This window comes from Coptis chinensis, chromosome 6 (assembly GCF_015680905.1).
Source record: "Coptis chinensis isolate HL-2020 chromosome 6, ASM1568090v1, whole genome shotgun sequence".
Lineage (NCBI taxonomy): Eukaryota > Viridiplantae > Streptophyta > Magnoliopsida > Ranunculales > Ranunculaceae > Coptis > Coptis chinensis.
Window position 1 is genome coordinate 8,967,361 of NC_141461.1, and position 27,683 is coordinate 8,995,043.

General features: G+C 33.3%; 1 protein-coding gene and 1 long non-coding RNA gene across 2 annotated transcripts; one reads left to right on the plus strand and one right to left on the minus strand.

The window, feature by feature from the left end:
* Window positions 1-17,393: 17,393 nt before the first annotated feature.
* Window positions 17,394-18,489, minus strand: LOC147491302 (uncharacterized). The gene is made up of 5 exons (XR_015197457.1): window positions 18,299-18,489; window positions 18,142-18,200; window positions 17,870-18,051; window positions 17,690-17,757; window positions 17,394-17,605 (listed from the first exon to the last, which is right to left on the minus strand). It is a non-coding gene; the product is annotated as an uncharacterized LOC147491302 (long non-coding RNA).
* Window positions 18,490-19,477: 988 nt separating this feature from the next.
* Window positions 19,478-26,694, plus strand: SAT32 (interferon-related developmental regulator family protein / IFRD protein family). Its single transcript, XM_086569505.1, has 13 exons — window positions 19,478-19,805; window positions 20,391-20,556; window positions 21,370-21,450; window positions 23,146-23,228; window positions 23,319-23,437; window positions 23,544-23,654; window positions 23,798-23,907; window positions 24,008-24,302; window positions 24,390-24,467; window positions 24,560-24,610; window positions 24,717-24,806; window positions 26,012-26,089; window positions 26,444-26,694. Exons 1-13 carry the CDS (start codon window positions 19,796-19,798, stop codon window positions 26,492-26,494), a joined length of 1,323 nt encoding a protein of 440 aa, XP_086425631.1. The 5' UTR covers window positions 19,478-19,795; the 3' UTR covers window positions 26,495-26,694.
* Window positions 26,695-27,683: the final 989 nt, after the last annotated feature.

Sequence of the window (27,683 nt, forward strand, 5' to 3'; positions counted from 1 at the left end):
ACCCACTATCTTATTTCGGGGTCGTACAACTCTTTCAAGCTTTCACTTCCCCTACCGACATTTGCATAATAAACCTACAAGGTGCGTAAAGAATCTCCTCTTGGTAACCTGCTATGTTAAACAAGTTTCTTTACCTGGGATGAAGAAACAATGACACATCCCCATGTTTTTTTAGCCTCTGAACAAAACACTAAAACATATAAGTGATTCCGATCTACCCATTGGTGGCAATGTTTTGGTATTAGGTCGAGATTTCCCCCAAGGACTCCCCGTCATGGCTCATGTTACTATTGCACAAAAGATTGATGCATGTATAACATATTATAAGCTCTGGTCAACCATTAGAGTGATTCATCTTACTAAAAAACATGTTACCCAGGAGAGATCCATGCTTCTCACCACCCCTGCTGTTTCACATTGGCGATAGTAGTCAATCTTGCATTGTCGATAATATTATTAAAGTACCATATGACATTCTCATTGCATAATAGGGTCACCATTCACTGTCCAATTTAACATCTAAGCCCTTCCCTGTTTTGCCTGCTTATGGTGATGAGTCGAATTACATCCATCAATCATCCGTGTATTCCAAGGAGAAGAACAAGCATACTACTCATTTGACTATGTTGCCAATGACTCAAGGAATTTAAATCATCAAGAATTTCTTAATTCTATATCTACAGCGCGTTTACTACTACACAAGTTGTCTCTAAAATTATAAGGATAATTTTCGGCTGAGTGGTTTCAGATTGTAGACTGGAGGGAATGACTTGCTTTGCAGCACTTAAAATCCTTTTTTTCAAAGGAGGCAAGTTGATTTAATGAAATATCAAGCTGAGCCTGGTCCAGTGATGAATATTTTCAGAAATATTAGCATGCATTTTGTAGTTGGCGAATTCCCACTTGCACGGCCATCTAACACTTACAATATGTGTGACAGGCCATTGATATCATCACTACAAACGCTGGGGACTTGGGGTGCTAGAGCCTTGATTTGATTAGGAAAAAACCCTTTGTCACTTTCTTGGAAAGTTTCTGCCATGGAGAATTATGACCAGCACAATACCACTTTAGATGAGGTAAAGATGACATCATGTGTATGCTTTTCTTAATTGTTGTGTTGATTACTCTTTTTCCTTTTTGCATTTACATTTGAATATAAGTCCTACTTGCAGCAGTGATCCTTATATGTTTTATCTTTGTCTATTAAGCCAATCATAGAAGCAGACTACTCTGTCGTGTTTCCCAACCAAATGTCATGTATGTTGATATTCTAACTGAAAGTTATGCTGATAAACCGACCTTCTTACATCACATTCCTGTTAAATCATCAGACGATCTCAAGCTAGCGTGCAATTTCATTCGAAAACAGTTCCCAAATCTTCTAGATGTTGGTTTACAAATACACAAATCACAGAGACAGACCATTCCTCATCTAGGAACTTCTTTACCAAACGATGTTTTGGATACTTCACAAGACCACAATGTTGTTCTATGTTGTTCTCTCCGAGGTCTACCTAAGACCACAATGAAAAAATTTGTTAAAAAACGAAGAATAAGAGGCGACTTGGGAACCTTCACAAGGAATGTTGTCTACAAATAATCTACTCTAGAACCTTCACAAGGAATGTCATCTACAAAGACGTCCTCGGACCGTGTAACATGCTAACAAAGTCCCTCTCATGATCTTCTATCACATTGCTCTCTTACGGGTAAGTCCTTCGTATATACATTTAAAATTATCCATTTAACAGTCACATACTTTCATCCAACTCAACTTATCTGTACATAGTGTTCTTGCTATAGTAACCCACTATAAATTGCCGTGACTGAACTCTATACCGACTTAACTTTTTTTTCCTGCTGTTCTATTGTTCTGTTATGTATATAGTGTTATTATTATTTTTTTTTTTGTTTATACAGAGACAACTGATAGAACTTACATATATATATAATCCAAAGAGATTTCATTGGTCTGCCGGCATCAGTAGGTACTAAAGGAGTTTGGCTCCTATCAGTCCGTGAAGCTATTAGATCATTTGCCAAATTGCAATTGAACCTATTGTTGTGAAGAAGGGGGAGCATATTGACGAAGTTAATCCACAAGAGTAATAGGTCTTTGAGGGTTTCATTATTTGTCTATTAAAGTGTTGTCCATTTTGCATGACATTCAATACTAATGAATATGTTATATTATCTGTCTGAACATAATTAAAAACAACACATATATACTAATATTGATTTACATTGCTGCTTTCAAGTCTATTATGATTACAAAGAAAGTTAATACATATCATATATCATACTAACCCTGTTACAGATTTATGATCACAACTATAAGAAACCAAATGTAGGTCAAAATAACAGTTGCTCTGAGGGATTTATTTGCCGCTACAAATTGAAATGCCAGGTCCAATGAAAACTACTGGTAGCGTCAAGAACAAAGACGACTGCTATTACTACTGGTATATTACCCTTTTTCACCATTGTTGCTCAGTTGATTTGCCCAGTAAATTGTGCATGCTAACCTCATATTACTTATACTGTAGATACCAAATAAGGGAACCATCAGATTGTTTCTGTCTCAGCTCGACAACTATACATGTACATACATATTCATCTTTAAAACAAAGCCTTGACGTTCTTAGCATAACACAATTGCGCAAGAAAGGGGCAGTATTGTGTCCGAAGTCACTTCTTATATTGCTTCATGAATTAAGATAAGGTATTTGTTCTTTATAATCTTCAAATTATTAGTTAACGAACAATATAGTACGATACCCAATGGATGTTTCTGTTTCAATTTTATTCGTTAATTGTATCCCACTTTAAAATCTTGAGTCAAGAGAAATTAGTGGCCACCAAAGTTAGCAGCCTAACTGAGGAGAAGTGCCGCCTTCTTCTGCATTACACCAAATTTAGCAATCTTTTACTTTAAGTCTGTGATGATAACATATACCAATGTTGTTGTTTCGTCACATCAAAAGGTTACCTCTCACCATCAGAACCTTAACTATTGTATTTGATGAATAGCTCACTATTTTTCCCCATTCCCTTCTAATGAAAATTTGAACTATCACTTTGCACCATTCGTCAACTCTTTATTCCAAATAAACCATGTTGTGCTTCCGATCCTCTTAGACTTTATTCTTACTTAATCTCATTCTAAGTTAAATATAGTATTAGCTTTTTATCTTTCTTGAAAGTATATACTTATTCATTTCTGCGGATCCCGATTATAAGAACAAATCGTACAACGCCTCATATATTATTAATTTTTTACTTATTGTCATATAGGAAAAATATGAAGAGGTGAATCTGATCACCAAGGGTGGTAAGTATGGATGGCCTGTTTATGAGGGCTATTCCCTATATAAAGTTCCTGTAGGAAATACTTCCATTAGCTCCTCGAGTTTCATCTCACCTGTATTGGTATATAGCCACTCTAATGTAAATAAGAACAAACCATCCATCGATCAATTCATCGGTGATTATTTCTATAGATCCTTGACTAATCCATGCATGAATGGAAGGTGAGTTTAGTACTCTTAATATACTCCCTTTCAAATATCTGATCCACAAAATTAGTGGCATCTGTTATTAACAACATTAATGTATGGATTACCAGTACATATATCAGATTTATCATAAAATATATGTGGCTGCTTGCCATGTCTCAGGTTTGTTGGGCCCTCCTTATCTTAATTTATTTTAATAGTTTTGATTGTGTTAAAAATGTGTTATTTTTGTGGAATTGAATGGAGAGAGGCAACGGGGCTGTATGTTATGTTGTTTTTATGCATTTTTTTTTATATAGTTTTGGGATACTGTTATAGTGTTTCATCTGACTTAAAACATGCGACCCAGGAGAGATCCATTCTTCTTAGCCCTGCTGTTTCACATTATATTCATGCCACATATAACATTGTCGAAGAGTTGAATGATTTGTTGGGAGTAAATATAGACTGATTTTGGAAAGCGGCCAACCATAGAAAACAATCTTGAAGAAAAAATATAGACCCCGATTGATCATCACATTGGTTCTTGCAATATTCCAGCAATTTACAGGGATGAATGTCATTATCTTCTATGATCCAATCATTCCCAAAGTGCTTGGGTTTCGAACCAATGCATCTCTTACTTTTGCAGACATGCCTGCAGCTATATAAGCTTCACTGCCTTTTTGTGCTTTATTTCTTTGGTGAAGTCTCCTATGTAATTCAACCTCATTATTTTATCACTTAGTTTTTTTGTACCTAGATTTATTCTTATTTGCGTGCATACCTCTATCGTATTGTCATCAAGTATTTGAAATTCATTTTCAAAAAATATGTCTATCTTCTGAATATTGTCATAGAATACAAAGAGGAGTTCACTTTGTAGAAAGGAAAGATGCAAAACGAACGTTACATTGTCGGCATGGATTTGGCTAGATTTTGCAGCATGTAAAGGATTAACATTGACTGATGCTGGAGATGCGCTCTCTGCTATGTACATTCCGTGTAATGAATATGGATCTAAGCTTATTAATCCCCTCCAAATTGTATGTGGAGCTGCCCACACTATAATTGTTGCTCACAGTGGGTATGGGCTTTGGGCATCGGGAACAAGCAGGCGTGGTGGTCTTGGAAGTGATAATCCAGCTAATAGTTATGCTCCCTGCAGTGTGTTGTGGCTAACAGTAGATAAGGATTTCCAGGATGCTTTGGACTTTGCTGGTGAAGAGACAAGCATACAAGATGAAAAACCACGACAGTTGCCAGAGATAGATAAAAAATTATCTTTCCCCATGGAAGAGATTTATCTTCGATCCAATTTCACTCTAACTGAGCGCTATGCTAGCATACTACATAACTCTATAATGTTTCTTTGTGACTCATACAAATTTTTATACTACAACAGGAAGTGTGTTCGTTGTGTGTTTTTTTCCGCGTGATCCTTAAGAAATTTGTCAAGATATTATTTTCTTTGACTGTGTTGTGTTTGTTTTTTTTAAAATCTTATTTAGACTGTTTTTTATATGGATTGCTTCTCCTTAATTTATTTGGTTACGATTTCGTCGGTTCGACTTTACAGAGAATTTTGAAGGAAAAGACTTCCGACGTTCTCAAACCCCATAGCATCAAAGACTATCTCCACATTTAGCATACCGTAAATAATTGAACCCATAGCATCAGCGCTATATCCACATTTAGCATATCTATAAATAATCGAACTACCAACAAAACAATTATTTCCAATTCCAAGTTTCAATGCTAAACAATCAACAGATCCATCAAATCTAGCAACATTGGCTAAGACTTTATGTCCTGAATTAGGTTCAAAAGGCACTATTGCTCATGACAACTTGCGAGTGTCAACTCTTAAGACTCAGAGATCTTTATTGTTGGATTATATGAACCACGATATTCTTTTGTTAGGTGGTGTTATGTAGAAGGCTCAAGAGATTTATTGGACTCAATTCAAAGTGGATATAACAAATTGCTTGACATTGTCATCGCTATCAATGATGATATTTCGTATTTTGTATTACGATCCACATACTTTCCCTATCCATATATCAAGTAAGAACGAAGCTAGATTCATTCGTAGTGGTTACTACGGTGGTCATTCTGATGTGTATAAGCCATTAGGTTACAATTTGAACTACTATGACGTTAACTCCTTATATCCATATATAATGAAAACTTATCCTATGTCGTGTGGTTAACCAGTCTGGCATAGTAATTTAGAAGGTTGCTAACTAATCATGTTAGGCCAAGAGTATCAGTTTCGTGTTTTCTGCCTCCGCGTATACTCTTCATTGGTTACTCTAATTTGATTTTTTCTCGATAATACTCTGTTTCGATTAATTGTCAATTCACCCTATTTCAATACCTATTATTCATAGTTTTCACAAAGCACTGATTTACTACTTTAGTTTGTGACAGCATCCTAAAACAACGCCAAAGACTTGATAACTGAAGCTATTACATAATACTATAAACAAATAATGCTTATCAGCATGTCATTTCGATTTGGATTTTCTGCAAACCGGAAACTGAAAATAGCTCTATATAAAGAAATAACTAATAACCCTAGATACAGACTCCCACAGGTCTAATAGAGTTTAAAGGCATAATTAACTCAAAAATCTACTGCTAAACGAGACAGTCTTTATCTCCATAAATACTCGACTAATATATATATTGTTTGCTAAGATATAAAACTGACAATAAATATTAAAATGTAATCAACATAAGCTAGGAAATAATTTAACTGACTTAAACACACAAACTTGCAAAGTATCAAGACATATTACAATTCAAAAAAAAAAAAAAAAAAACTGACATCCAAACACCAAAAAACTAACACCAACTTTCTAAAACTAACAGAACAATAGTTAGTATTTCTTAACAATATCCACAGTTAGCTCAGCAACCACCATATGTGCTTCAGCCTTGCCTTTTCCTATCCATTTTATTTCTGATGCAGACTAACTACTCAACCTGTTAAATAAAACATATAATATTCCATTCAGCTAAAACAGAAATTAAGAGAAAAAATAAAAATAAACGGAAAATAGGTGATATAAAGGAAAAATTACCTATCAACAACTTTTATTGCTAAATTCTTTTTTTTTAGCATCCACATTCCAACCACTTGAAGTTCCTTCATCATAAAGTTCTTGAATGCTCTTCATTTTAAGACGAGGACAAACAACCTCTTCATCAGATTCATCCAAATTAATATACTTCGTAAGAACTTCAACCAAATTTTCCATACAGTTCAAAAAAGTTAATCCTTCAAAGTTTTTCTCATAATACTCGACTAGATTATCCATTTCATTATTTATCCAAAACATCTTTATAGCATACGAACGAACACGAACACTTCACAAAAAAAAAACAAAAAATCACACACACAAAATCAAATTAATAATATTATAAGTAATTAAATTACAAAAATAAATAAATAATAAATAAATAAATAAAAACTTACTCATCTAATATGTTCCTCATCCTCATAACCGCCTTTTGAGTTTCACTATTTGCATAAACATTAGACCTACCACGGTGTATACAACACCTCTTCTGCTTGATTTTTTTAATCAGATATTCAAAAAAACCGAAAACAGTAATACACTCATAATTATATTGAACATGAGATTCTACTGACCATTTGTCTTTTGGACAACAAAAAAAATTACGAAATTTACACGAACAATCTTTACAAAACATAAAAAAATAAAAAAAAAAATAGACAAAGAAATTAGTAATCATAACAAAAATAAACATTTAAACATAAAAGTAAATGGATACTAATACAAAAATAACTCAACTTACACTTCCATTTTGATAGAATTCCAAAATAACCTGAAAAAAAAAATACACTACATTCAATATATCATGTAACAACATACACACATACATTTAGTTTTTTTCACTAGAGTAGTTTGACCAGTTGTTGATTAAAAATGGGAAAGTCATTAGTTGGGTTTGTAAATGATGGGCATAAAGTAAATTAAATGGTAATGTAGTTATGACGAAGAGATTATTAGAAAATTGTTGAAAGGGTAGTTTTGGATTTGATATTCAATCTTATAAGTTTAAGAGGAGTGTGTCCGTGAAGAGAGATTTTCCCAGAGGGTCTAGGCGATTTGCAACGCGGGTTGGTGAAAATTTGAATGGGAATGGATACATTGAAAAATTGGAAGTGAAGGAAGAAGGTTTACCTGTAACTTCTTTGGAGAAATTGGAACTAATGGTCTGTGGATACACTGACGGTATCGGGAAAACCTATAAACTGACGATAATATAGACTCCCAACAAAACAATGATATTAATTTCTATGCTTATTACCCACACAGATGCCAGTCAAAATTCATAAAATTTTTAACACCTAATTAAATTAACAACACGTGGTCGATACCTACTATTATTAGGATTTGACTAAAGCAAATGGTCAACTAAGGAAAAGACTCTATCTAATGGGCTTTACTTGGGTTTTTTTTTTAAAAAAAACCAGTGCATCTGTTACTTTTCCAGTCATGATTGCAACTATCTACACTACTAAATAAAAGAGTGTGTCGCGTAGATGGTTCATAGGGTGTAAAAGATTTTGAGTATGATCCTAAAATATTGAATTAACCTAACAACACCTGTACCAATATGGAGAAAACAGATGGATAGTGTGGGGGGGTGGAGTCACAAAATGAACTACTTCATTATTCCCAAAAATCATATCGGCAAAATAAGGTTCCATATCACATTCTAATTCCATAGAAAGCTAACCATTCACTATCCACTTGAATATCTCTGCTGTTTCCTACTTTGTCTGAGCATGGTCACGAGTTAATAATAGTCAGGAGTCGCATTACATCGGTCACTTATTTCACTCTGTTGCTAATGACTTAAGCCATGTATATCATCAAGAATTTCTTAATTCATATCTACATCTGGTCTGCCACAACCACTTTGCGAGTCTCCCTTGGATTTGAAGCTGAAATGGTAAGTAATATATAGATATTGCTTTTATTTGAAAACTTTCATTCATATTTAATTTTTGTGTTGTCTAATTAGTCCACGTAATGGATTTCAAAATTCAAAGGACTGCTTAATAGATGTCAGTAAACAAAATATAGGTGAAAGATAGCGAAAGGGAACTCATGCCCTTGATCTTATTCTTGGGCTATAATAGTCAGCACACGCCATGTACCTAAACAGGTCCAAATGATTGCTCAACTTTAACCACATTTTTTAGTATGAAATTTGAAGCTCTAATGGTCTGTTCTGACTGTTATAGTTTAGCCTCACACTTCTAACAATATCAATTTACTAATCTACATAATTATTTTCGATTGTGTTGTTATTGAAGATGCAGTTGCTACAGTGCAAGCTGTCAAAGCTGCACAGCTAAGGTCAGTGTGTTTTTACTTTTGGTTTACAGTTTTCGTTGTGTTTTTCGTCTTGAAATCAGGTCGTGTAGGTGACATGTCCATCCTATCAATATTTTACCTAAAATGCATATTATGTCATACTATATGCCTATGTATCCCCAATTCCTTCTTAAGAAAGTGTCTTCTCCAATTTAGAGGGAATTGTTGTGGTTGATATACTAACTAAAAACCTTATTGTTATTACTTCCCTATTATCTTCTTAACACATTTACTTTTACCTATACTTTTGTATAAATTAAAGTCGAAAATCAACTACGACACTGTTCAATTGCTCACGAGGGATTTCTTCACATTAACACCAAATTTGTTACCATTTGTACCCAGTGAAAAGGCTACAAAAGTAGTCGTCTTTCTTCTTATGCACCCTTTTATCTCTATCAACTCTTCCCTCATTCGCTTTCTCTTAAAAGCTACATGCCAAAAAAAATATATATATAAATAAAATAGAGATCTCTAATTCTCTCTCTACTGCTGATTATTTCTCTTTAGATATTTCATTATATTTTTTTCTTTTTTAGTTTCTTACAATTTTGCAACGATCACACCAAATTTCATTTAACCCATTCAACAATTTATCTATTAGAGGAATTGGCTTTTTTTTTTTTTGTTTCCTTATCAAGCCTGAATGATCATAATTTGAAGGCGAGCCTTTTGGAAGCCTTCTCAAGATTCACTACTTTCCTTTTTAGAAGCGTCAAAATAGCTTTCGGGTTTTACTTGCAAACTGTAGTATCTAAAAATGTTTTCTATTTTTTTCCCCCAATTTTTTGTTTTTTAATTCTATTTTCTGATAACTGTGTGAGATTTGAGACGGTGAACTTCCTGTGTTTTTGTTGGTTTGTTTGGCAGTTGAGGTTTAGTGTATATGATATTACTTCTGAAGAGGACTTCCCTGCTCTTTGTAAAAAGTATATTTGTATGCTATTTTATTTTAGCTATAAACTGTGGTTTTCCGTTGTTGGAATAGAGTAAGAAGTTCAAGGTAATAACAATTCCATTTCAAAGAAATTAATGAATTTTAATGTAGATTGAATGCATGTAGATCTAAATGTAAATGATGTAATTTTTTGCTTCATAATTTTAGCACTATACATTCCAAGCTAATTGCTTATTATTTTATTAGAGGTTACTTTACTTATGTTTTAAACAAACTTGGGAACCTTACCAACTAGGGACTCTTAGTTTAAACTCTCGCCTGTGATGATACACACCTTAGGGGTCTATTCTTTTGTGTAGTTTTTCTCTTTGAACTTTGTAATCACATAAACCAAGTAAAGATGGAAAGAGTTGAAACTTCTATGCATAGTTTCTGGAAACATGCATAATACGTTTTATGATGCAGAACTAGCGACATTGAAAAGTCACATAACTACACAAATATGTTATCTATAGTTTGTTACATTGTGTTACATATATGCGACGGCTGTCGACTTAGATTAAGATGGTACACATTATGTTGCATAACTTTGAAAAAGAATGGAATGGTTATGAGTATTTTATTATACAACACTTAAGCTTTATTTGCCTTTCTTTTCTATAATAGTAGGACTATACATCTTTACTAGACTTTAGTTCTAACTTTTTGTATAAGACCTTCCCTTCCAACTCAGTCATTTTGGAAGCATATGCACAACTTTCACATATAGCGATCCCCCGACTGAGACTTCATCTATATTGTGGTTGGTGAGTAGCTACTAGGTATAGACAACTCAATCCTTCTTTATGAATTTTGCTGGAATGATCTTAGTGTTTTATTATTTGTTTATTAAAGGGTGGGTTGAATAGGGAAATGATTGTCAACTTTATGGTATGTTTTATAGGGTACTACCTATTGTAAAACGAAATAAGCGGGAGAATGGGTACAAACCTGAAAGGCATTGAACAAGCACAAATACGAGGTATGTAAAAAAAAATTCTGCATTAATGGGTTTCGAAAATGTTTAATTAATGGGATTAAAATTTGATTGCAATATATGCTATTACCTCGAATTTTCAAAATCGAAGTTATGCTTTTATATGTTTTAAGTAACTAGATTGTTCTTTTTGAATGATCCATAATGTCCAAATTCCAACTGTTTTTTTCCCTAACTTTTCCAAGTTCCGCACTATCTTATTGCTCACTAACAGTCTAGGCACTGCATTGTTAATATAGTAGGCACTAAACAGGGCTACATAATATGTTTTTACACTCTTCATCCCTTTCAGTAACAAATTATACTTATTTTCTTGCTTCCTTCATTTTTTCGGGAACAAGTCGCCCTTCCTTCTAATAATGGCCAAAAGCGAGTAGGAAAGGTGGCTACTAACAAAGGACAGTCACTGAGCTTCTACCGTTAAACTTGAGTACACTAACCAACCAAGGGGGTGGCCTAATTCAAAAACATCAACTGTTTAAAGAAGCATTACTTTGCTGATCAAACTGTCTCACATATATTGTTACAACCTTCTTTTTCGTCATTTTCAATATAACAAGAGGAGGGTCGACTTTAGGAGTTTTAAAGATAACAATTTCGTTTCTTAATTCTAGGTTTTCAAGAGCATGCATTCTTTAATTAAATCCAAACAAGGGTTTAGGGAACCCTTCTTTCATTCTCTATTATCGTCGTCTATTTGGTATTTTTTTTTTCACAATCATTATCGTTGTTGTTATCCTCTTCTTTAAACCAAATAGTACAACATATTTCCTAAAATTAATTGCGGACTATTTTAAAAAAATCCCAATATACTTTGAATATAAAGCCATGTGATTGCTCGATCAACAACTGAGGAACAGACTTACAGAAGTAACTCTATCAAACTTAAATGGTTATCTGGGGTAGAAAATTGATACGTTACTAAAAAGTAGTAGATATCATGCTTTGTCCAATAATGATCACGAGTCCGATTACATTGCTCAGTCATCCCTCTGTTCCCAGGAGAAGACCAAACATATTACTTATTTCAATATGTTGCCAATGACTGAAGGCATTTATATGATCAAGAATTTCTTAATTCTATATCTACAGCTGGTCTGCCACCACCACTTTGCGAGTCTCCGTTGGAGATGGATTTGAAGCTGAAATAGTAAGTAATATATCGATATTGTTTTTATTTGAAAACTTTCATTCCTATTTAATTGTGCTTTTGTCTACTTAGGCGCGTAATGGATTGCAGCATTCAAATGACTGATTGATAGACGTCAGTGAACAAAGTATAGTTGAAAGATAGCGAAAGAGAACTCATGCCCTTCATCTTATTCTTGGGATATGATGGTCACTAAATGCCCTGTATGCAAACAACTCCAAATAATGAAAGTGGATGAATATCAACCAATGAAAGTAATCACAATAATCTGCTCACTCCAGAAGCCTATGACATTGATAGTTTTTGTTATTTTGTTCCTTCTATTTCAATATGTAAACTTCACCAGGAAACTACTAAGTAGTGCATCACTATTGTTTTCCCTAAAATTTTATTACTTTAGTAACTTTAGTTGGATTGCCTTTTCATTATGTCAACTCCAGGAGACAACTAACAGGTAATGCATTAATGTTGTTTTCATTTAACTTTTGTTACTTTACTATACCTTCAGTTCGATCCACTTTTCCTATTTTAGCTTCACATGCTTAAGACGACCTCCACGATAGTAGAATGTCAAAAACATGTTTCTGGAATTTTTCCAAAGGCAGAGTCCACACGCATATCATATGGAAAGAGAGAGGTTATACGATTAATTTTCACCACTCATCGGTAGTTCAGCACAACCTGTTGGCTTTGCACTTACAAATAGGCAACATTCAGCAGAAAGTGAACTATGGTAACCTAGATTAGAAGTGGTTTCATTTGTTATCCATTTAAGATGACTGCTACCTTCAACTGGGCCACATTAGCGCATCACTGTTTCGTACTTTATTTGATAGACGAGCATCATTACGTAGACTTTAGCCGGCCGGTGTTTATTTCGAGAAAAAAAAAAAAAGTGTTGTGTTACTCTTCCTTCCATAGTACTCACCTCTGCAAAAGTACTAGGTTAACCGAAAAAATTAATCTGAAAAATGAATCTTGAAACTCTTGAAATTCTCTATTAGTAACCATGATTTAACATTTAATATTTAAAATCATATCGAGTAAATTCATACCAAACAAATGAAGAACCTATGGTTTTTCAACTCCAATCGAAATCGTCGTTAACTCCCATCTCTTGCTTCTACGTCAGTTAGCCACATATTGTGAAGGTCGAATAGTACCTTCATTTATAACGGTACAACCACCAAATAAAACAATCACTGAACAGTTGATGAAACTCTACATACCAAACTTCACCTCAGTTATTTAAAAAAATCAAAATAATTACTACAGAGCTTCCACAACTAACTGCTACACCCCCCAAAAACAAAAAAACATTGATAAAGTATGTGCCTTCCCCTTACAGCTTCACATTTAATACATAATAAAACATGTCTTAACCTAAGTCATTCTAATAATTAAATACTTACAAGCAAATTAACACCAAACACCTCTTGAACAAAAACAAATTTCTACTTCTCAATATTTTTCTCATTATAAAAACACTAACTGCATTATTATATATAATTTCATACCTCTTCAACCATCTTGATTGTCTGAATAAAACCATCTCCTGTTCATGTGCCTTTCTCTGCTACATTGTAACATTTCAATGCTCGAAACAACATTGTCAGTACCTGTTTTTTTTTACCTAGATATTTTGAGCAGATTAGGACATTAACAACAAATATGCCCCAAACTTAAGCACTTGACAATTCGATAAAATTGACTTTGGTGAAATACAAGCGACCTGTGTTTAAACACTTAAAAGTAATACTCATTATTAAATTCACCACAAGTCGATTTCATCATAAAAAATCAACTTTTATGAGAGAACAAATCATTATAACAAAATACTTTCATTCTAAATATATAATTAAACCCATAACAGCCTCTAACCATGTTAAGTAGTTTTATATTTTATACTACTCTTTTATATTGAAAATAAATGGTATCAAACTCGGGGAAAAAAAATCTAACAATATAAATAAACTGATATTATTTTGTTGCATCTAATATCGTATGCCTATAAATAGGCATTCATATATGTATCCAAAAGTATAAAACATTAGTTGGAACCTGCCTTAGTTAACTCTCCTAACTATTTAAAGCTACGAGACAAATGAATTATTCTATAAAGCATAACATCCAAACCAAAATAAATGTCTAGAATACGTGTCAAGTAAATACACCATATTGTTACACGCTCACAGTTCCTTCTTGCTCCAAGTATAAAACATTAGTTGAAACCTTCCTTAGTTGAAAGCTACGAGACAAACAAATCATTCTATAAACCATAACAACAAATTATTCTATAAACCATAACATGTATGAGTCCACCCGTCACTTCTTGCTCCACATGTCACTTTGTTCCATTCCCACATTGTCTATAGAAATCATGTTGGCAACCATATATCTTTCCCTTGGCAACCATATATCTTTCCCTCCCTTTTCCCACCTGACAATCTAATAACTTTATCCCCTTTCACACTACCCCAAATTTCATGCATACCCACTACCCCATATATTCATTATATTGACACATCACCTCATCTATAATTTTACCCTTACCCATTTCCCCTCACAAATCTACACATCACCATAAAACCACGTTTATCCACCTGATCATATATCCTACCTAGCTACTAACCTATTTGCCTTACATTCACAGGCTTTTTACAATTCCAATGAAGCGACTCAATTTATCCTTTTCATTCTAAACATATTTGGGTGGCTCTATATATATCTACGTATAGTTTAAAGCAGTCTCAAGGATACCATACAATATCAAACATAACAGTATAACTCACTCTAAATAAGATCACAATCACATATTCATCCCAAACTTCCTACCTTTCAATCTTTCTCATTATTACCAGAATGTCTTATGCTCACCATCACTGTGTTAATGATATTATTGGTAATGGCAATTGAAAAATAGTTGTACGAGTTGCTTGAATTTGGGAAACAACATACTATACAACAGATCAATTCAAGAGTTTCGACATGCTACTATTTGATGAACATGTACATATATAATTCGTTTTATTATTTATTCACATTAAACCTATTAAACAACTTAATTATGATTAACATTAATATCTTACTCTAACCCATTTGTTGTTTTTCTTACCAATATCAGGGCCACAAAATACACGCAAAAATCCCATTAAGCGTTGAAACAAAGTTCAGACATCAAATTGAAGAAAATCGCATTTACTATATCGAAGGGTTCACTCCTTATAGAGCAGTTAATTCCCGTAATTTAATTGCTGGAGAATGGATTATATAATTCAAATGAACTACAAAAATTAAACCTCAAAATACAGATAATCTTCCATTTCCAGAATATGCTTTCTCATTCATCCCTTTCTCTGATATACCAAACTAGTTCAATACCAGACATCTAATAGGTCATCAAATATATAATTGATTTCAGCTAAGCTTTTATATTTTTTTATACATCAAAATATAATCTAAAAATTTTGATGTCTTTTTTACAGATGTAGTTAGACGAATCTACACGTGGAACCAAGCAAGATCGATCAAGAAAAATAATGGGCGTGATACCGTTATTAAAGAAATTGAACTTCTTAATGAAGAGTAAGTTAACTAATAATACTAATATTACTAACAAATTTTCACTTGCGTTTTCTAAATTCATATAGTAACAAAGTTTTTACATGTAGGGGCTATCTGTTAAAAGTTACTCTTTGGGGCAATGCAGCCAAACAACTCGATCGCCACAAAATCTGAAAAAATTCAAATAAATCGATTCTCACTGTTGCTTCTACAACTCTTAAATATGATAATGGTATTGTCATATATAATCAAATTATTATTATTTTATATATCTACTTTACATATCATAATATATTTTGTACCATCTTTTAAAAATAATATCATCTTTTATATACGACAGGTGAATATGTGCTATCCTCTACATCAGCAACAAAGTTATATCTTAATTTAGACATTCCAGAAGTTGCGATTATTAAAAATAGGTATCATTGCTAAAGCAAAATTAGATTTAAGTTAAACAAATATTTGCAACTTAACATTTTAATGATGAAATTGTCTTCTGTTATATAGTCCAATTCAAAAAGAACATCAACAATTGCAAGTATAACCTCCTCAATCACTATCCCAATCAACTGAAGGTACATCGTCGCAGGAACTCACTACCCTATCTGATATTCTTGAGTCACTAAATGATATTCCGTTACAGGTAATCAAAAAATATATATAGAATTTTTTTGTCTATATTATGGTTTCTGTACATTATTAACGATATTCTATTCAGGTTACTCAATTCAAATATGAAGCAACCATCTCCATTATACTTTACGATGATGGATGGTTTTATGTTGGATGTATAAGTTGTCCTAAATCAGTTACTAAAACTGGCGATGTTTACGAATGCCCAACGCATGGAGTAACTGACACAGAAAAAAAGTAATATAACTATACACAGTTAACATCATACATTTTATCACTTATACATACTAAATATTTTCAAATGCTCAAGTACCGTTTGAGAATGAAAATTATCGACGAAACTTCAAAAGCACGAGTTGTCGCATTCCGTGAAGCTGTTACACTTCTACATAAAACTGAAAATGATGAGCTACATATAATTGAATCACAGGTACAAAGCTACAATTGTTTGTCTAAATTTCAACATTTTTTCATTTACAGTAACTTGATGTCTACAATAATTGATTGTATACAGGACAATGGTACTGAAATACTACTGGAGCTCTTTCAAAATCTTATTGGATATAAAGCTATCTTTCAGCTAAAAATAGATGAGTTCAACAGGCAACACAAAAATAGTTTCTTCACTGTTACAAAAATATATCCTATTACAAGAGCTTCATCAAGCAAATAGGATCACAAGAACTTAATCAAGCAAATAGGCTTTCAATCAAGATACTTACACAAAATCCAGTTTGTACTGTTAATATAGTGTGTTAAGTTGTTTTTCTCTATGCTATCCCAGCTGTTAATATAGTGTGTTAAGTTGCTTTTCTCTCTGCTATCTCAGCTGTAATATGTACATTTTCACTTAGTTATGTTAATTATTAAATATTATGTTTAATTTATTTTTTTCTTTTTTTATCAATCCCTTTTCATGGTCAATTTATTTTCCCAAACATAATCCACTTATTCCTTCTGAATATATATATACCAATCATAATTTGTGTTTTTTTTTTTTTGTACCTTACTTAAGTAAGCTTCCACCTTTGACCTCCTTAATAATATGTTTGCTTTGTCAATACATACTTACACATTAAATTCAATATCAATATTGTGAATTAGTGGTTAACACTCATATTATATTCATTATTGCATCAGACTACCAACTATCAAACATTCTTCCATATAAACCATTACTACATGTCTACATCTAATACTTCCCCTCCTCACAACAATACATACAACATCAACATTTCAACCTTTTTAAACACACTACTCAAATTCTTAACATGAACAACTTAAATATTCTGCATACTCATAACTTAAATAGCTCCTTTTTAATACGTTCCTTCTTCAACAAGCTTAAACTCCAACTCAGAGCTTTAACCCACTTTCTATTTTCTTCCAAAGCCTTCCACACATCTAAAACAACAACAAGAAAAATATCTATTTATAAATGAAAAAAAAAATAAAAAAAGTATGAACTTTAAAATAAAATCCAATTACTTTTTCAACCCATAAGTATTATTAGCACATAATTTTCTATAGCCGCAAGTATGCTTCTCAAAAGAATCCTACAATAAATGATTAAACAAAAACAAACAATTATTACAAGATTTTTTAATCAAAGTAACAATTAAGCAGTATACAATTAAACCCAAAATGTATATGAACATAACAACGTACTTTGATATCAATAGTCAGCGCCCTTAAAGCTAAAACAACCATTTTCAATTCACCTGTAGATGAACGAAATTCATATCCTTGCTTTTTCTTCTTTCTTTTCTTCCGCCCTACCCCAACTCCATTTAAACGTTTCTTTTTAAGCTCACCCAACTTTTGATTTACTTGAACCAGCTTTGGATAATCTAAACGCAAAAAATGAGGCGAAAAAAAAACAAGTTAATAAAAAACAAATGCTACTAACAACATTAAGTCCATCAATATGTCAACTTTACTTTTCATGAGTATTATATTCCTTCTTCTTCTAAAGGGATATCATGCTTTCCTCAGGCGGCTGTTAAAAAAAAAAAAAAACCATCATCAGCAACTATATATACTTTTATGAAAGCACTGCAAAAAAAAAAAAAAAAAACAACTGTTTATTAAACTTACAATCATAAACTAATTGTCATAATTAAGTTGAGTATTTAATGAACATTCACTACTGCTTGAATATTCAGCACTACTAATCTCAATTGGTTCATTTATACCACCCAATAAATCCTCATCACTACTAATCAAGAGATCTGAATTAGACATTTTTAACTTTATCAGATATAGCAAGTAAACAAATACACAGGAGTAGTGCTATTTTACTTTCCAGCCTTCTCTCTAATATATAACAACATCATTTGCATGAAACTAACACCGAATTTTTTTTTTCAATCAAATGTTTACAAGTGTTTTACCTTTCATCACGAAGAGAAACAAATGTTGAGGGAATTCTAAAGCTCGCATCACGTGTCAGAACTAATCAACTTGGCCTTGGACAATCATGTACAAAAGCCCAATTTCTATTTAAAACTTCAAACCCATTTCCTAATAAAACCCACAATATCAAACTTTAACTTCAGCAACCCGGTCATATAAAAAAAAACCCATATATAATCCACAACACTGACTTGAAACCAATTTAACGAAATTAATTGCCCCCCATAACTTTAAACTTTAACGTGCGTAGCACGTGCACTTACCTAGTGAATGTAATAGATATCAACTACCTACACTAGCATCATGCCACGTGCCTAGCACGTGGAATCCTAACGTGGGTGAGCCCACCAATTTTTTTTATTTTTTTTCAAAATTTACAATCAAATTGAAATTACAATTTTACCATATCAAAAAGACAAAAACAAAAACAAAAGAAACTACAAAATTACTAAATTATCCCTGTAGATTTTTATCTAGACACAAAGACCCACCTATGATGTTTGATAAAAACTATATTTAAAAAAATACAATTACCATTTTGCCTCTCAAAAAAAAAAAAAAAAAACTGCAAAATTAAGAATTTACCACTGTGACCTACGTGCAAATTTTTTCTATATAGTAAAGATTTCTATACACACGGGCCACGAGGGTTTGCTATGCTCCAGAACTAACAAGTAAGTTATCATAATAAAAGTTGGGCCAAAGGTCCATTATAACTAAATCAGACTAAAAACTCACGTGGGACTATTTTGTAACCCACGTTTCAAAAGTCAAAACTGGAACAAAAGAATATTCCACACACGTAAATCCCCGCCGCTTAGCCAATCAAAACCGTCCAATTCTTTTCCTTAATTGTAAATCAACGCTCCACATGTTTCCACAAAACAACGCTTCACACACTCCACAAAACCAAATAAAACCCAAACCTTCAAATTGCTCTGACCTCAAAATCAACATTTCCTTCTTTATTTCTTCGACCGTTCAAAGCTCATACACTTCATGGATTTGTTGAACTCGAAATTGAATTCGATCATTAACTCCTCAATTACTATTGATATTTATTCTTCTAGCAAATCCGCTTGTCAATTTTTCAACAGTAATCATTGTTTTATTCTTCATCAGATTCATCAATCTTGTTTTATATAATATTAAATTATATATATACAAGGACATAAAGCGATGGGGAAACGTAAGTTTCAGCTGAATTGGTTGATAAAAGATTAGATTTTTAATGTTTTGTTGAGTTGGGGATGTGCACTTTTGTTTTAATTGTTGATATTTTATTGAATTTGATTTGTTTTTAAAGTTATTTAAAATCAATTGGTGAGAAATGATGAAAATTAAAATGTTTTGTTGGTTTGGAAGTGTAGTTTTTTGTTTTAATTTTAAGTGTTTGATTGAATTTGATTGTATATGCTATGTTTTCCAGCTCATTTTGTTAAAAAAAGCTGAATTTTGTTATGTTGGTTGGTTGTTATAGATGAGAAAAGTTTCTCTTATTTTGAAGTGTTTGATTGTGTGTAAGCTTTTTTCAAATGTTTTTCAGCTCAAGTGTTTACATGAAATATTTTGATGTTTTGTTTAAGAAGGAAACAATAGTGAAGTGTACTTCTTCTTTCAGTTTATTTGTTTCTTGTCATTTGTTTTTCACTTCAATTTGTTTACAGATTTGGAAATTTTCATGTTTTCTTTGTTTGGGATATTCTGGTACAAGAACAAACTCAACAAAGCAATCGGGAAACTTAACCTATTATTGTCTTGATTGCCATTGCAGGTAATAAGCAACGTAAGAATGCATCTATGTACGATAGTGACGATGATAGCAGTGTGAGTTCTACTTCAACTGCAATGTCAGACTTGACACTGGCAACAGAAACCGAAGAATTGTATGATGGGGAAAAGAGCTTGGAACAATGCTTGGATTCATTGTTTGAGAAGAGGTATTCATATTTTCCTATTTATGTTACATACAACGTTTATTCTTAAAGAGTTTAATTTGTTAATATCGTCTCGAAGTAATTTGAATATGGCTGTGGGGTTCAAAAGTGATACCTCTACGATGTCTGTGATCTTGTTTTCACCAGGATAATATAATTAACCTGTGTCCCTAGATTATTTTTCGTTCATATACTTTCTTCTTCTGTTCCTGCGTTGCTGCAAACTTCCATCTTAATAAGCATATTAACATAGTGTAGATAATGGGTTAGGTCTTTTAATTGAATAACCATCAAGAAAGCGAAGGAGATTTGCTAAGGAAAGTGACTTGAATATAAAGTACAAGACACCAAGGTAGGATGAAAGTGGCAAAAGAAGAAACTAAATGAGAGAAAAAGTATGCATCGTGTAGATTTTTAGGTTAGAGGAGATTTTCCCTCCCAAAGAATCATGTCAAAATATGTGAGGGAGTTTGCAGTGCATGTCATCACCCTTAGCTTGTCTTATTATCTGGTGGTTGGCTGGTGACTTTGCACCTACTGGAGCACTCATGACATACTTGTTTGACAGTTTGCTTTATAATAGTTTATCCCCGCAAGTATCCCGTGGTGTCCTTACCTTTCTAAGCCACATGTCTTTGTTATAAATGTTTGTTTTTCTGTGCCGTGTCTAAAGATTTTCGAACTTTATTTATCTACACACAACTTATTACCGTGTTCTTAGTGGAATATCTGCTTATTAAACGTCCTGTTGATGTGTACCTTTGATGGATTATATTCAAGTAGCTGATGTTGATCTTGTTCTGATTTTTTGAGTAGGGGCTCAACAAGAGAGAAGGCGTTATCATTGCTTATTGAAAGTTTTGCAAATAAAATGCAATCTCAGTTTGTGGAGAAAAAGTAAGTGATTTATCCAAAGTTTTTTTTTGATAGTTATTTATCTGAAGTATTAGTATTAAATTTGTTAGATGTGATAGTTCATTTTCTTCTTCTGAGCTGTCTGTTGTAGAAATTTTCACGTTTTAAGTTAGAGGTGTATCTTGGAAATAAAAGAGATTATGGAGTGACTTGCTAACCATAAAAAAGGGTGTTTATTGGCATTTGTTTATGTTGTTTTCACTTTAAAACTCAAGCAAAATGTAATTGCTATGTATTCCTTTGGCGCTCTACTTCAATTTGGGGGATTTTGACTCGTCCAATCATTTGTAAATCTCATCCAGCGTCAACGTTCAATGCTAAGGTATATGTCCTCATTTTATTGTCTTCTTCAGACAAGGAAAGAACCCATCCCCTCACACTTGTCGTGTAAACTAACTTCGAGAATACAAGATTGCGTGCTTCGAGCATGTCTCGAGTTATATGCAAAGCATGTGTGCTTGCCCATGTAATCAGCACAAGCTCAGACCCTTTGTTATGTCTGTTTTTCTCTAATTTGTTTTTCACTTGAAACACGTGAAAGAATGACCAGGGAGAGAGAGAAAGGTTGGAGAGTTTACATTTGGGGAACAATTTAACTTCATGATTAAGAGTTCTGGCACGTGGTGTAGTATTTTATTCTCTCAACATACTGTGTGTTAACCAGCTATATTACAGACTAGGGGAATCACAATTTCTGATGATTTTTTTTTCTTCTACGTCAGAACAACCAAGTACCAAACACTAAATTCAATTCCATTCCCTATGTATATTCTTACCGAAAGTCTTTTGTTTATTTTAACTACTCTCCCGGCGTTGTAACATTTTACGTAACAGACATTGGAGCTTCGGAGGGTAGTGTTGTTGTCGGCCCTCATATTTTATTAGTCGTTTCAGCTGAATGCTACATAATCTCACTCAGTTCCTGACCCAGAAGTTTTGTGGAGGGTATTCAACCTGTAATTCACATCTGAAAGCCAACTTTGATTGGGAAATTTTTCGGCCCTTCGTGTTTTTCAAAAGCTCGATTAGTAGGAAATTTTTGTTGTTAAAAAACATGAAAACTAAATTAGTAGATATAAAATTTCTAGCTTAAAAGTAGTAACATAGATCTATAATTTATAGCATTTATTGTTAATAGTATTGGATGTATTAGATATGGTACACTATATATAGACATTATGTTAAAACTGAAGTTATCAACTGAATACCCTCAGACCCTGCTTGGTCTATCCCTGGTCTCACTCACCAATGTTAACATACCATGACATAGGAAAATAAATTAGTTTCCTAGAATTGGAAAAGGTATTTAGTTATCACTTCCCTTGGTCTCTTCCGTATTTTAGAGAAAACGATGATATAAAGTTGATTGAATTGCGTAGTGCTCAACATTTTTTACGAAACGATTCTCCTGAACAAGACTTCACGACGTTTTACTGTCCATTTGTCCATCCACTTGACCATATTCTACTTAACGAATGCAGCATGTGAGTTTGAATCATCACTGGAATCCTTAGCTAATGCATAATATGACATCACGTTGCTAATGGAGTATTCTACATAGCATGCTCAGATATGGATTTGATATATAAATAGAAATAGATATTTATTTACTTATGTTGGTGCTTCAATGTTGAAGATACCTAGCACTCATGTGGCATCTTTTGTTGTTTCTTGCAGATGTATTACATTATTGAATCAATGCCATAATTCCATCAAACGTGGATCTGCTAAAGAGATAAATTTAGCTTCATGTGTCATTGGTTAGTTTCTATACCTTTTCACTGTTGCATTTTTTTTTTGTCATTTATATCATATGTTGAAAGCTGCAAGTTCTGAATTTTGGGTTGCAGGGTTGCTATCTCTTACTGTTGGTTGCGACGATAGTACAGCACATGAAATATTGGAAGAGTCGATTCTCCCATTCACACAAGTGCTGAAGTCTGGGTCAGATTCATTGAAGATTTCATCTGTACGTATGAATTTTATATTGTGGATCTGGAATTCATTAGTTATGGTTCTGAAGATCTTTACATGCAAACTTTAGTATTTAACGGATAATTTGGATATCGTTGTAGATACTGGACTGTTTGGCAATTATCACTTTCGTCGGTGGGAGTAATTTAGAAGATACAGAAAGATCTATGCAGATTATGTGGCAATTTGTTAATCCAAAGTTGGGTTCTAATGTGAGTAAGCATAATCCTTTCCTTTATAATAGAAGAAATCTCTTTTATCATGAATTCTATCTCAATTTGTGAATTCATTGCTCATCCATTGTATGTGATTTCTGTATTTGTTTTTTCAACAATCACAATTGTCTTCATATCAGGTACTTCCAAGTAAACCTACTGCAAATATCTTGACATCTGCTATATCTGCTTGGACATTTCTGCTTACAACTATGGATGGTTTTAAAATCAATTCAAAAGCTTGGCAAGAGTGAGTATTGCTGTACATTTATACGAGAAGCTTTCTTCTTCTTTCAATCATATACTTCTATTACTATTAAGAGAAGACTTACATGATCTTACAAACGCAGGTCAATTGCATACTTTTCTAATCTATTAGATAAGGATGATCGATCAATTCGATTAGCAGCTGGTGAAGCACTTGCTCTCATTTTTGAAGTAGGGAGTCTTGAGAAGTTTCTCATCACAGCTAAGGATTCTAGTGATAGTTCAACCCGTGAAGGGTATATACATCTACAAGGTTTGAGAGGAAAAATCTTAAATCAAGTAAGGAATCTATCTGTGGAAGCAGGGGGTAAAGGTTCGGCAAAGAAAGACCTTAATAGCCAGCGGAACCTGTTTCGGGAGATTTTGGAATATCTCGAGGTATTTCTGTTTATCAATATTTTTTCCGCCACATTTTACCTATTATTTATGTGCACAAGTCAATGTAATATTGTATATGACTATTAGGAAGGTTATGGTCCTGAAACCATAATAAAGATTGGAGCAGATGTTTTAAGCACCTCAACATGGTCTCAATTGATACAGGTACTTAGTGTTGTACTTTTATTTGCTGAGATAGTAGTTTGGAGCATGTTCTCTCTCTCTCTCTCCACTCACATTAATGTCTTTTTCTACAGGTGAACTTTTTAAAGCACTTCCTTGGAGGTGGTTTTGTCAAGCACATGCAGGTTTGTTTCTTTTCATGCTCTGCATTGAGGTTCTAATATATTTTATTGTTTACTTGAAATATTTTTTTTCCTCCATGAAAATTAATGTTGTGTTTTTTTTTAATAGGAAAATGCGTTTCTGCACGATGTTTTTGACTTTAAACCTAAAAAGAGAAATCTTGCCGGAAGTGAACAGTCGTTATCAAGTGCTGAAAAGGTTGGTTCAACTATTTCGTTGTATAGTAAATTCCAATCATTTTCCTTATGTTTCATATCTATTTCAAATTTTTATTTTCATATGAATGACCAAAGGCTCTTTTTGATCTGCTGCTTTTATTTTCTGGTGCGAGCCTGGTAAAAATATACTCAGCTTGTTGTCTTTTTGTGTATATGAAGTCTTATTAAGTTATAGTGGTCATGTGGTTACCTATTTTAAGGTTTGTAGATACATTCACACATACATGTTGATGTTGGTAGTGGTCTCATTTCTCACTAGCAACAGCTTGTCAGGTTGAAAACCAAAACCGAAACTTTATGAGAGATAAGAAGCTGATTGTGCAGCTAGGAAGCTTGTAACAATTAACGTAAATGTTCCTAGAACGTATATTATTATGTTTGAGTTGCAACTTACATTTTCTTTTAATATGTCTGAATCTTAACTGAGTTTTGAGTGCAATACTTTGGGGGCTGTCAATGGGCAGGATCCAAGCCAGACCAGTGGAGGTCCACAACCAACCAAGTGTTGCAACCAATTTAACAGGCCCTAGAACCTAACTGGGTCGGACTTGGACCAACTGAGCTGTTATAAGGAAAAGAGAATTGAGCGTATTGATAAAAAAGAGGAGGATATAGAATTGAACTCTTGACCTGTAGCATAGTAAGAGTTACTTCAGCACTAGACCAATTCTTTTTGAAGTTTAAATATGCAGTAAGAGGATAACAACCAGATGGGTTTTGCTGTGATGAATAAAATATGTCTATTAAAATTGCAGGAATAATGTAGGACATGTACTTTTAAGTCGGTTCATTTCGAATTGGACCATGGTGTATCTAGAAGTGATGAAGTGATCCAAAAAAGTTATTTGAGTGAATTTGTTTCGGGTTGTAATGCTGGATCTTCAACACGATCTGAAATTCAAGGTCTAGATCTTAAGTTGTTGGATTCAACGCAATTTGTGTGTTTTGTGCCTAGTCTAGTACCCTGCCCATCCACGGTGCTTTACATTACTGGATCACGTACTGTTGATCCGTGCCTTTAATTATCTGTCATCTTATTATTACCTGAAGAGAATCAAACATTGTGGTGGGCAATATGGACCGAAAATAACTTGTTATGTGCTTCTCAGCAAGTGGTAATTGGTGATATTTGATGAAGTGGTCTACATTTATCTTTGCTCACCTGTGTCTTATTATTACATACAGAGATTGTTCAAGTCACCAAACTCTGCTCTTAATAAGGCTAGGACTCAGTCGCTGAATAAGAAACGCATGATGTCTCAGGTATTCTTTGTGTTCTTTTTGTATGAATTTTTATTAATTCTTTCTGGATGAGTTTTTTGTTCCCTAGTCTCATTGCCAACATTGTACTTGGATTCTTTATTTTTAGTTGCTGGGGTTTTCGCTTGGATCTCCTACTTAAAAGTTGTTTACTGATTGCTTAAAAAGTAGTCTTTGCCAGTTGCATTTTCTTATGAAGTTGGTTCCCAGTGACTAAACTTGGATGATTAATCCCACATAAAGGATCAAACCTGGGTTATAGCTAATCCAAAACAGTGTTCTAGTTACTGGGTGGATGTTGTGGAAGTACCTAATTTAAATCTAATCCATTTAATGTTATACGATGCTTCCTTGCAGGGGAGGAACACTGGGCACTATGCGCTGAGTGCTGGAGATGAAGAGGTGTAAAAAACCTACTCTCAACAATAATTTGTTACCGAGAGCAATAATGTTTTTTTTCTATTTGTGTCCCCAGTACTTATTCGAAGGGACCTTCATTACAGGATATGTTCAATTAGGGTTTTCTTGTGTGTCAATGTTGTAACTTTAAATTCTTTTGTTTCATTAACAATGAAAGCCAATAAAGCACATTATGTTTCAAGCCAAAATCATTTTTGTTACTTATCATGATTGTAGTTCCTTAGTAACAGTGCGCATGAAAGACAATGTGCAGTACTAGTTGGTGTGTGTGAGCGTTGATTGTCGAGCAGTAGCGGGGTGGGTTAGGCATGTTTATGAACAAAAATAAAAAGCACGTTATTATGAAAAGCAATACAGGTTTATTTTTAATTTTGGTATTTTGATTTTTAAAATTTTTATTTTAATTTAATTGTTTTTGAAACAGCTACAGGGTTGGGCAGACCCCAACCTGTATTCGTATAAGAAACTTATCTAGACGAGACCATAACACTGAAGGTACTTATAAGATGGGCTTTGCTTGGAAGGCATTATCAGTTGAAGTGAAAATGCCTAATGAAGAGCATATTATGTATGTATAGCAGGCATAATATACGAACTCACAAACTCACAATGTTGATGGTGATGCCAACTGTCACCATATTTAGTACTGCACAAATATCTTCACCAGACCAAAACAGAAAATCTTTCATCCGCTTTCTCACTAAACCTACGAAAGATCTCACCTAACTGTCTCCTTACAACCAAATTGATTTCGGTTTTGTCTTCACGACTAAAATGATAATACACATGCTACTGGAAATAAAAAACTAACAATTCACGACAGAAATCAGCAGCCAACTTTAACATGGATTCAGTCTTGTTCACCTGTATTAACAAGGCTTCTAGGAGAAATGAGGCTGCCAATGTGAACAATAGCGTCATCTGATGAACGAGAATAAACTCCATCAATGAGAATAGTTTTAAATTCTTTCTTTCTTTTCTAAATCATAGTAACCCTGAACTTGATCACCATTAAAGGCATTAAGTAAGACAATTCCCTTCTTCATTGCTCTTAAGAAATTAACACGCACTCCTAGCAAAATCCCCCATGGCGCAAGTGTTTCTTTCCTAATAACATATACTTTAGTCCATGACACCCCATAATCTTTCATTACCCACACGTCGAAATGACCATCAT